Source organism: Olea europaea, chromosome 13 (assembly GCF_002742605.1).
Source record: "Olea europaea var. sylvestris chromosome 13, O_europaea_v1, whole genome shotgun sequence".
Lineage (NCBI taxonomy): Eukaryota > Viridiplantae > Streptophyta > Magnoliopsida > Lamiales > Oleaceae > Olea > Olea europaea.
In genome coordinates, this window is record NC_036249.1 from 4654165 (window position 1) to 4666845 (window position 12681).

The following is a 12681-nucleotide window of genomic DNA, read 5'->3' on the forward strand; positions in this document are numbered from 1 at the left end:
TTTATATTTTTGCCAATTATGTAAACATTCTATTAAATTATTCATTAAATTAAAATTTTCTTCTGATTCTGATTCTGATTCTTCTTGTATTCTTAAATTTGAGAATTCATCTATTATTTCATAATCAGATTCCTTATTTTCTTCTGAATTTTTATCTTCTATTGATATAATACTATAAATAGATTCTTTATCTGAAATATATTCATTTAATTGTATTAAATCTTCATTAGTACATTCTATTAATGTGCTCTTTTTATCATAATTATTTATTCTTTTTGGACAAGTCTTGGATAAATGCTCATTACTATTACAAACATAACAACTAAGTCTATTTTTATGGGTTCTTTCTGGTTTAAATTTTCTAACATGTCTTTTTTCATCTAAATATGGTTTTCTTTTATTAGATTTTCTTAGAAAATATCTTTTCTTAAAAGGTCTCTTATATTTTCTTTCTTTATTACTATATTTATTTTTTTAGGGCTAGTAGCTCAATAAGTTTGTGGAGTAAAAGTATCTTTACAAAATTTATAATCTATCTTCTTTAATTGTTTTTGAATTTGTAATTCTACACATTTATCTTCTAAGCATCTTATTACATGTTGTATTCTTTGTCATATACTCCATTATTTTTCTGGTTCTTCTTTTACTGATACTAAATTATTCCATTTGTCTGTAATCTCTAATCCTAATGGTCCTGGTAATTTATGAAATAATTTATTACCAATATCTTGATTAAATGTATTTCTTGATATTGAAGTTAAATAATGATATTCATTTAAAAATTTCTTAACATATCTTCCTTTAGTCTATTTATAAAGACTAAGTTGTTCTAAATCCCTCATAACTTTTCTTTGTATACTCATATGTCCTGAATTTGGGTCTGCTCCTGTTATTAATAGCTGTATTTTATTAACAAAATTATATGGATTACTTCCCATATTGACTAATTGTTCAAATTCTTCTTTCTTTTCTAATTTAAATGCTTCCCACATGACTTTTACACTTTCTCCTAAAAATTTTTCTAAATATCTATACATATCTAAAACTTCCATTTCTTGAAAATTTCTAATATAATGGCCTATTATAGTATTTTTCCATACATCTATTGCATTATTCCATGTCTGTGGATCATGTGCTGTAATATTTAAAAATTTGTGCTTTATGGTCTGATTGAAATTCTATTTTCTTTTCTAAGGGTCTTTCACTTCCTTTTGCTATATATTTTTCTTCTGTGTTATTATATAAAGGATAAGCTCCTCTTGGGGGAAATCCTCCACCATAAATCATTGCTTCATGTTTAATTATTTTAAAGGGAGTATCTCCAAAAGTTCTATATGTATTTGAATATTCCATAAGTTCTTTTGTATAACTTAAATCTGAATTTTCTGAATCATTATCTTTTTTAATAATTCATATTCTTATATTCTATTTTTGATCATAATATGGATATTTAGATTCTTTTATCATTTTATTAATATACATTTGATCTTTAAGTTCTAATAATTCTTTTTTATTTAAATTTATTCCTAATTCTTTTGGATAAATTATTCTATCAAGTTCTTCATCCATTAATTCTATGTGTACTTGATCTTGATATGGTTCATTTTGTTCTTCTGGATTAGATTCTTCTTCAAAATTATTTTGTCTTTGTACTTGATTATAATCTAAAAATCTTAAACTAGTTCTTCCATGAATATCTTTATAGGTTAATGCTTCCTGTGGTGCTATAATTGTTTCTTGATTTTCTAGAAATTTCTCCATATCTCATTCTAATCCTGCTAACTGTTCTGATGAATATTCTTTAGGTTTAACCATATTAATTCCTTTATTACTCATTAAATTTACTACTTTATCTATGTAAATTTTATATTTTGTTTGGGAATTATTTGAACATCTTCCTAAAAATCCAATACTAATTAATAAATTGTCTCCACTTTCTACCTCTTCATATCCTTTAGTTTGAATTCCTATTTTAATCTTATCTGAAAAATCTTTAATTGTTAATAAAAAATCTGGATTACAATAAATTATTCCATTATTATTGTTCATATCAACTTCTGTACTAACAATCATACTCTTATCTATATTATTAATTCTTTCATCATATATAGTAACTAAAACCTTACATCCTAAATTTTTTCTCATTAATCCTTTTATTCCTATGACTATTAATCTTAAATGCATAAATCTAAAATTTTTCTTTTTTAATTCTCTTTTAGAATCTTCTGATATTAAATTTAATTTTCTTACTTGATTTCCTTTACACCGAGCTGATATTTCTCTACTGTGTCTGAAAAATTGTGTTCTTGTTTCAAAAATTCCTCTATTATATAATATTTCTGGGTTAAGAATTCTTAATCCATTAGTCTGAAATCTTAAATAATCTTGTTGAGGGTCTATGATTTCTTCTATATTTTGATTATATTAACTCTTTCTATTATATTTCTGCTTATACTTGAAGTACTTCTTCTAGATGTGGATACTTTTTCATTATTTCTATTAATTTCATTTATTGTTCTAAATCTTCCTAAGAAAGGATTTGTACTCATCTTGGAAATTTATATTCTTTAGGTAATTTTCTAATTACTTTCTCTTTTCCTGTTTCTTTAAAACTTAAATTTTCTAATGTATTTGTTAAAACTTTTAAATCTTTTTCTACACTTGACGTAGATGTTATTTCTATTTCTTTAGATTTATTAAGATCTAAAATTCTTTTTATTTCTGTTAAAATCTACTTTAGATGGTACTTTTTCTAATTTAACAAATTTTTCTAAAATACTTGAATTTTGATTTTTAATATAATCTAATGATTCTTTTATATTTCTTATTTCTTGATCCCTAGTAGTAATATTATCTTTAATTATTTCTAAATAATTAAATGTCTTTTTATTTTCTGATCCTAAATTTTTTGATAAATTTATAATTAAATCTATTAAACAATTTTGACTACGATCTTCTGAAAATAAACTATGTAATTTATGCTTATTATCTAAATTACACTTAATTATATTATTTTCTACTGTTTGTACTTTTTTACTGATATTTTTTAAATCTAAGTCTAGATAATCTAATTGTCTTTTTGTTTCCAGTTTAATATAAATTCTAATTCACTACAGACTTCTTCTTAAATATATATATGTTTATATTCTTCAATTAATATCTTTTTAATTATATTTTCTCTTGTTTCAATAAGTAAGTATCTAACAACTTTTAAAATTTCTAAAATTTCAATTAAATCTTTACTATAAGTTTCTACTATGTTATCTTCTTCAAAGTAGCCACAAATATCTTTACTATATTTATATTATAAAAAAAATCGACATAATTCAACACACATATTATAACTACATATGTATATATGAAAAATCACGTGTCACCAAATTAATTTAGGCACACGTAATAGATAATTATACTTATAAAAATGTTACTAATATATATATATATATATATACACACACAAAAGAAAAGGGGGGCTGTTATAAGGCTGTTGGAAAATGCTGTTTTTCTTAATTAAACTTAAATCCTACTCAGTACTCTCCTTAGTTTTTTGTAATTTTTTCTAAGAATTCTCTATAAATCCCTTTTTTTTTTTCACCACCTAAGATATATAAACTTAAACCTGATTTTCCTTTTTAAGGTTACCCGTAGCACTCCCTTAAAAAATTTCTAGATTAATTTATCCCTTTCCCCAACATTTCAGAAAACATCAAAAGGCTCACTCCGGCCAATAGTTTTCACTTATTTGGGTCACTCAGGATAAATCTAAAAACAATATAGCTTCTGAAAATCAAGTTATGCTTTTATTATATGTGATGAAATGAAAACAAAATAAATATTTACTAGATAAACATAAAAATATTTACTTCATAACATAAATCATAAATCAGGGATTTATAAATTCATCTTATAAATTTACAACTAAGGATTTCCTTTTCGGGAAGTCCCTAAAGTTCTAAATAAAAACATTTAAAGAACAAAGGAATATCTTAAATATTCACAAGAGTATTTCTGCTGTACAATATTTTTGGATTGAGAATTTTTCTAGAGAAGAGGTTTCAAAGATTTTTTAGATAGCAGAGAGTACACAGGTTATAAACTTCTGTCTCTACCAAATGAAACTGTCTCTTTAAATAGAAAAGTTCTTGGGAGCAAAAAAGTCTATTATACCCTTAATGGGAAATGCACTCACTTCACCAAGAAGCTTCTGACAAATCAAATGTCTAACAAGTGTCTAAAATAATTTAAGTGGGAATCTTTCTTTTGAAAAAATCCCAACATTTTTTCTAATTATTCAAAAAGTCTACAGTAAAGATTCTTCAACTTTTTTTCTTTTCTTCTGGCAAACTTTGTCTTTTTCTGAATGATTGGAGATCTTATTATGTGCTGAGATTATGACGTGCCACTGATGAAAATGACATCCCACTATCTGAATTATTGTATCCTTCATTTTGTGGATCTTCGTCTGAAAGTCTGGAAGGACTGGCTTCATCTTTTTCCTTTTGATCTGGGCATTTTGCAATTTCTTTTTATTCTCCATGGTTTTTTTTTAAAATTGTCTCAAATGCTTGATTTGTTCTTTCAATTCTTCATCATTTTTCTTCTTCTTAATCTTTTTCTTTCTTTTTGAAGAAATTCCTTCTTCTTTTTTAGATTGTTTCTGAAATTCTTCTATTTTTTCAAAAATCTTTTCTAAGGAAACAGTATCTTGATTGGGGTCTTGTGCATCTTGAAAAAGTTCTTGGCTACCTTGAACAATCATTTTTCCATTTTCTTCACTGGACTGAATTTCTTGGGTTTGTGAAAGATCTAGGTTATTTGAAAAATGTTCTGGTGGATAATATTTTACTAAATAATCAAATTTTCCACTAGGTTGTCCTAAAAGATCCCAAATCTCTTTACCTTTGTCTGTAGCAGATTTATCAGTCTACTGAGTCTGATTATCTAATTTAGTAGAAGAATAAACAGTCCCCTGAGTCTGTTGAACTTTTGGTAAATCCACAACCTTAAACGGATTTGATAAGTCTTTACCAGCTACCGTTTGGGCTGGACTAGCTATGGACTTTTTGGGCTCCATAATACCTTTTGGATAATGGACTTTTAAATCTAAAATCTTTTTTTCTAGTTGGGCCTTTCTTTTGGAGTTGGGTTCTTTTTAATGAAAAATTCTGGTTAGCTTCATTAATAACTTTATAATTTCTTTGTATACACTCATAGTGTTGGCAAAAAATATTTTGATCTTTACTTGAAGAGAAGTCTAATGGAGGATCAGAATAATTTTTTAAAGAAGGAGATAAATAAAAATTTATTCCTATATGCTGTCTTGCTCTGTCTAAGGCTTCTTGAAAATTTGTAAAACCTTTATAAAAAGGATCTGGAAAATTTTTAATACAGTCTAAAACTTCTATCCAAAAATGAAAAATTCCTGGTGTTTTACCTTTAATAACAACATAAAATTTAAATCTTTGCTTGTTCTGATTAAAATGTTCTGATAATGCATTCATGCATACAAGAAAATATTTCTGATCTTTTGGATTCTTATTATATGAAATCCATAAATTATCTAAAATGCATTTTTCTTCTCTAGATAAAGAAATATGAGATAAAATTTTAAAAGAAATATTACTATTTGAAAAAACTATCAGTTCTTGGTTTCCAAACCTTAGTCTGTCTTGTAACATTGGTCTGTTTTGATTAAATGGAATTTGTGGTAAAGAACTTGATGTAAATGAATTCTCTGGTGGAATTCCTGGTCTTAAAGGTCTTGGTCTAGACATCTGTGTAACAAAATCACGTTAAACAATTTTAATAATTTCTATCCATTATTATTCTACTTAAAACATCTGCTACTTTATTATCACTATCTTTAATATGCTCAAATTCTATATTAATTCCTGTATTTGTAATTCTGTCTATAAAATTTAACCATCTTCTCCTACTATTTCTTTTTGAATCTATTTTCATTTTATTCACAAAAGAGACTATGGCTACACAATCTGTTCTTATAGTTATTTCTTTCTTAGCTATGATAAACAATTAAAAACTATCTAATGCATAATTTATGGCTAAAAATTCTGCATCTATACTGCTTAAATTCCTTTTTCTCTATAATTTCTACTATTATATCTACAAATTCTTTCTGTACTTTTATCAGTATATTTATTAGGTTTGCATATTAATATAGCTCCCCATCCTATCATACTTCCATCTGTTTCTATAATTAAATATTCTGAATCTAATGGCATGGCCAATTCTGGTAAAGTTTTTATTTTTTCTTTTATTTGTTGTACTAATTTTATATCTTCTTGATTAAAAAATTTTCTCCTGTAGGAAAGGTCTTTGCATATAGAGGTCCTGCAATTTTTCCCAAATCTTGTATAAATGGTCTAGCATAATTTACTATTCCTAAGAATTTTTGAATTTATTTTAAATCTTCAAGTTTATCTGAAAATTCTAAAGCTTTCTGAGCTATATGAGGTTATAACTTAATTTTTCCTTCTCCTATATTAACTCCTAAAAAATCTATAAATTCTTTAAATAAAATCATTTTCTTTTTACTAATTATTAGACCATGTTTAATAAATTCTGAAAAAACTATTTGTAAATATTCTCTATGTTCTCTTCTATTTTTACTGAATACTAAAATATCATCTATATATACTATTACGAACTTACTATGTTTATTAGAAATATTTTCCATTTTTCTTTGGAAAAGACTAGGTGCATTTTTAATTCCAAATGACATTACAAGCCATTCAAAATATCCTTCTGGATAAGTAAAAGTTGTCCATTTAATACTTTCTGGGTGCATTTTTACTTGCCGAAATCCTGATTTTAAATCAAATTTACTAAAAATTTTACAGTCTTGTATTTTATTTATTAAAACCGTTTTGTTTGATATGTTATAAGCATCATCTATAGTATTATCAATAAGTCTTTTATAATTAATTACCATTCTACTTTTTCTTCTAACAATTTTTGAATGTTTTCTAACAATAAAGGCTGCTGATTTATGAGGACTTTCTGATTTTCTAATAACTCCTAATTCTAAAAGTTCTTTTATATGTATTTTAAAATCTTCTAAGTCTAAATTTGTGACTTCTATATTCTTAGTTTTAATGATGTATTCTGGGTTTTTAATTTTTAATTCACATAGTAGCACTTGTAGCAATTGTAAGTGTGAAAAAGAAAGAGAATGCCAATTACTAGAAGAAGATAATTTAGAAGAACTTGATTTTGAAGATGAAATAGATTTTGGAATTATAGAATTAGTGGATAATGAAAAAATTTATGATATGTTAATAACAGAACAAGAAATAGAAAATTTAATATCTAGATTAGAAAAGATAGAAATAATAGGAGAAAATGTTTTAAAATATTGGGAAAAAGATAAAATATTATGTGAATTAAAAATTAAAAACCCAGAATACATCATTAAAACTAAGAATATAAAAGCCACAAATATATATATAGTTAAACTAACCTCTCTCTTTGATTGTCTCTTTCTATTCTGTGGTGAAATTTCTATTAACGTTATAGTTTATTTATAGTGCAGGCTCCTTATTGAAAGTGGGACGCTGTTATTCTTATTAAACAGAAACACTAAGAAATCTTTATCATAATCAACTAAAAATGTTTGCTTATATTTGTCCAAGACACACACGTGACTGCCTACCATTTTAAAATTAATAATTTACTAAATCAAATTGAGTTTTCTATTGAAAATGGGTTAGGATTTGACTTTCTACATGTCCATCCTACAATAAACTAATTAATTCCCTAGTACCTACCTAATGATATTGGAATTGTATCTATTTTGTAGTTATATAAGAATTTTGATGGTACCCATCCAAAGCACACGTGACGATCTCCAATTTAATAAAATACTATTAGATAACAATTTCTTTTAACATCAATATCTTAGGCTTAACATATTCAAATTAACTTTTTCTAATGTTGAAGACTTCTAATTAATTACAACCTATAAAATGAGTCCATTGTTGATATATTAAATCTCGTTCCATCAATATCTAATTATTTGGCCTAAATAAAATAGGAGTTTAAAGTCTATTTCATTTTAGTCCCCAACTTTTCAAAATATAATATATAAAACAAATAGAATTTATTATATAAAATTTTTTGGGCACTACACAATCTGTTTTAAGCTTCTTCTTTGATAATCATATTTATTTAATGTCTCATTGAAAATCTCTCCATTAAGATGGGGAGTTTAAGCCTATGTGAATGATGACAGCAACTTAAAATAAAATACTGGCTAGTTTAAAATAAGTGGTATTCTAAAATTCTGGGAAGAGAACAACACATTTAGCACTTAATTTACAATTTTTTTAAGCTAAGTTGAGGACCTTTAATATTCTGTGTGAGAGAGAAAAAGAGTGATATTTCGACATTGAGAAACTAGAATGAACTAGTTTATACATTGGGACAAAGGAACCATGTGTGACACTTGGAATCAATTTTGGGCAGGCTGGGGTTGCACTTCTGGGCTTTGCTATCTCCCATGCCTTTGGGCCTCGAGCGTGGCAGAAATTCCCACGTTTGGAGTTACATATACCCTAGAGTAAATAATACTATGGTCAAATTTGTTTATATTGAATAGCGATGTATTTCTTAGTTGTGAATGATGACAAATTTGTGTTTGCATCACCTATTCATCTACTACTATTCATAACACTGGATAGTTAAACAGATCAAGAAGTTTACATGTCACATAAACAATCTTCCTTTAGGACTGGGATAGGAGGTTACATGCTGCCAAAAATCAAAATTTTCAACACCTGAAGTATAGATGACATGTCATAGAAACATGGCTGTTGGGAAGCATGTGTCCTTATTCGGCAAGAGGAAAAATGTAAATTTTTGTTGAAGAGAAGAATATTTTTCCAGATTAGAAGAAAAATTTGAAAAATTAAAAGCACTAACTTAAAAATTGTGCAATTGCTTCAACGGGGAGATTTAGTTTATTTTAGTTTATTATAGTTTTTAGCTTGACTAGAATTAGGTTATTTTTTGATAGATTTTCTAGTTTTTACTAAGTTAAGGTTTATTTACTTTGTTTCCTTCTCAAATTAGGTTTGCTTAGACTCTACATAAAGATGATGTATTCATTGTAATCCATATAATTTTGATTTGAAATAAATAAATATTCTCTCTTCAAATTTTTCTTTATTCTCTCTTCTTCTCTTCCTCTCTTTCCTTTCCTTTCTCAATCTTGTTCTTATTGAATTGTGTTCTACATCTGTTTGGTTTTAGAGCAAGTCATTTTTCTTTCGTCAAATAAATTTCAGTGTTCAAGTTATAAAAAAAGATCTGCAGCATTCATTAATAGAAGGTCCAACCTTCCAACCAACCACCACCATTCTGTACTCTCACAACTACCTTCAGACCACCCAAAACCTTTACATTAGCCTTAAATAACAGCAGCATAGAGAAGAATTCATTAGGCTTAAGTTTTCTGCTTACTTTTAATCTTTGTTCCTTGTTCCCAAAATGAAAAATTCTCGCTCCATAGCATCACTGCCAGATCCTTTTTTTAAAAAAAATAAAAAATAAAATTGAAGAGTACCGTGTAATTGTTAATACCATAAACTCACCGGAATTTCATCCAACAATAATCCACATAAAACAGCCCATTAACCCAATCTTTATTCACTACCTGACCTAGAAGCATCTATTTGACAATGAACAATTGAAAATTAAGAAAAGAAAGTGGTGCAAAGAAGAGAAGAATTGAGGGCAAACATTAACATTGGTCAAGACTGTTGAGGACGTTCTGTAAGCAAGTTAAATTACAACCATGTCAGTTTGCTGGTCTTGTCGGTCTCGAGTCATTTCTTGATTAGCTCGAAAATCTTGAAAAGTTCTTTGATTTTCAATAATTTGTCAGGCTAATATTTCATTATCGATTATGCTAGGTGCTATTGGAAGTCATTTTTGCATAATATTAATCATCCAGGTCAATGCCTTGTCACTTTATGGATGAGATGAAACGAATATTAAGTAACAAAACACGTCTCTGTATATTATCAAACTCAGTTGTTAAAGGCCCCCCAGGGCACATCCGAGTTGGTGGAACAATCACTTCGCTGGGACGCTGGAAGTAAGGGTGGAGAGTTCGATTCCTGGAGTTAACACTGGGAGCCATATGGAGAGGAAGCCATTGGTGTGAACAAACGCCCAGTGAAGAGAGCTCTCTTTGCGGAAGGAGTCCAAATGAGTTGTGGGAACCTGGGAGCCAACAAGGGCACATCCTGCGATTTACCTCCCTGAACTGCTGAGGGGCCGGAGGTTCAGGGACAAGGATCTAGTCGGACGCAAGCCCGGACACCTTGTAAAAAAAAAAAAAATAAAATAAAAAAAAAATAAAAAAACTCAGTTGTTAAATTAATTATTTTTGCACTGTAGGCAAGATATGTTCATTGTTAGCGAATATTTACCGCACTTTGAAGAGCTATTACACAGTTTTGTGATATTTATAAAGCTCCCCATGTCACATCTAAGTTTTTTAATGGTTTGAATCCTGAAATTCCGTGTGACGATATTCTGGCAACCAATCCTTAGATGAAGCTTATCGATGGGCTGACCTATGGGATATGTTTCCATCTTCATCAAGCATGTCATATGCTAGGTCTACCATCCCTGTCCCGAGAGTCACTTCTTAAGTCGGGTTGTGTTAGTCCTCATCCTGAAGTAGAAAATAAAGTTTTTATTGTTGAGTTTATTGAATATTTTGATAGTTGGGATAAGAGTTTTGAGAATTGTCTTGTATTCCCTCTTACCCGTCTTCGATATAGTTGATCATGACTCAATTGAAAAATTACCTTTGGTGTTACCACCTAAGGCTGACATTTAAAATATCCTCGTCTTCGTTCCGAAATTGTTATGCCCACTCCTCTGTGCGAAATTACCAATGACTTTGTTCAACTGTTCCTTGAGTTGTCACTTTTTTTTCTGAAGTCATTTTTTGTTAGCATATTAATCCTATCAATATTTGGTTGATGCTTACTAATTACCAGCATATTATTTTAGCTCTAACCTCTATTGTCCCCTTTTCCTAATTTTCCTGTTGAGATAAAATGCAGAATTCATTTGAATAATGAAAGTTATGAGCGTGCTTTTGATGCACAGTTCAGATACCGATGCTTTCACAGTCTTACCTGTTTCTTTGGCACTATTTCTAAAACATGTAAAGAAACAATTTTTGGCTTACCCAAAAATATTCTATTTGACTAGTTATTACACTTAAATGAAGGTTTTGTTTTCAATATAGCTGAATTTTTTCCTCGTCGGGGTACATTAAAGCCATCGGTATTGCGCTCATTTGTTATTGAAGGTCAATCTACCTTGCTATTGCATCACGTTCCTCATGTGGATTCCGTGGTAAGTTTTGTGGATGAGTTGCTCAAGTTGGTTTTTTGGAGTTCTTTTACTGCTACTTGGCTGAAAGGAAAGTTTGCCCACTTGATTAGATCATATTCTTGGGGATGATTTGCATATTTGTTAGTCGTCATATAGTTGATTCGTTCTTTGGTATGGATAAAAGGTTGCCCTTCTTGGTTAAGAAGTTGCAGTTTATCTCGTCAGAGTTGAGTTCAGTCGAGAGAAATGATGGGAAATGAAAATAAGAATAAATATAGGATTTTAAAGTGGAGTTGGATTTGAATAATGTTTGTTTACAATAGATTATATAAGTTTTAATATTTTGATAAGGTTTTAGTTTATTGAAGTTATTTTGATTTTAGCTTTTTTGCCCTGTATAAAGGGGTTTATGTATTGTAATAGTTGGAATTTGATTATCAAATAAATTTATACTCTCTCCTCCAATTAGTCCTTTATTTAAACCATGATATGTTGTGTTCAATAGTTGCCTTTCCAATTGAATTTATTCTTTTGATCATGATAAGACATTCTGTATTCAGGCACAGGAATAGTTTTTAGTGAATCATTTGACGTTAACATTTATTAACTTCACTTTTTAGGTCATAACCAAGGCAATTGCTGAAGGGATGCTTTATACGAGAGAACTCCAAAAAACCAACTTGGTGGATAGCAGGTCTGGACATAAGCTATACAACTTTTTGGATGCATTTTCTGGTTATCATCAAATCCTCATGGCCGAGGAAGATCAAGAAAAGACATCATTCATGGCCGATTCCGCCATATACTGTTATAAGGTCATGCCCTTCGGTTTGAAGAATGCAGGGGCAACATACCAAAGGCTCATCAACAAAGTCTTTGCTAACTTGATTGGAAGGAATGTGGAGGCGTACGTTGATGACATGGTGGTCAAGAGCAAACAGGTGGACTAGCATATTTCAGATCTTGAAGAGGTTTTCGACACCTTGCGAAAGTACGGAATGAAGTTGAACCCCGCAAAATGTGCATTTGGCGTGGTCTCGGGCAAGTTCTTGGGCTTTATGATCACTCACGGGGGGATAGAGGCCAACCCTGACAAAATACAAGCCTTGGCGTCTATGGAATCACCAAGGAATAAGAAAGAGGTACAGAGGTTGACTGGTAGGATAGCAGCTTTGAACATGTTCATGTCCCGAGCATCAGACAGGTGCTATCCCTTCTTCAAAGTCCTCAGAGGAAACCAAGGCTTTGATTGGAGTGAAGACTGTGAGAAAGCTTTTCAGGAGCTCAAGCAGACATTGACATCTC

The 12681-nt window shown here is 29.1% G+C and overlaps 1 protein-coding gene across 1 annotated transcript in view; it reads left to right on the plus strand.

The window, feature by feature from the left end:
* LOC111408341 (SAC3 family protein A-like) overlaps positions 1-12411 on the plus strand; it is a 23015-nt gene extending 10604 nt beyond the window's left edge. The window contains 1 exon segment of the mRNA XM_023038110.1: positions 11997-12411. Coding sequence (XP_022893878.1) covers positions 11997-12326 — 330 coding nt within the window. The 3' untranslated portion in view covers positions 12327-12411.
* The last annotated feature ends 270 nt before the right edge of the window (positions 12412-12681 follow it).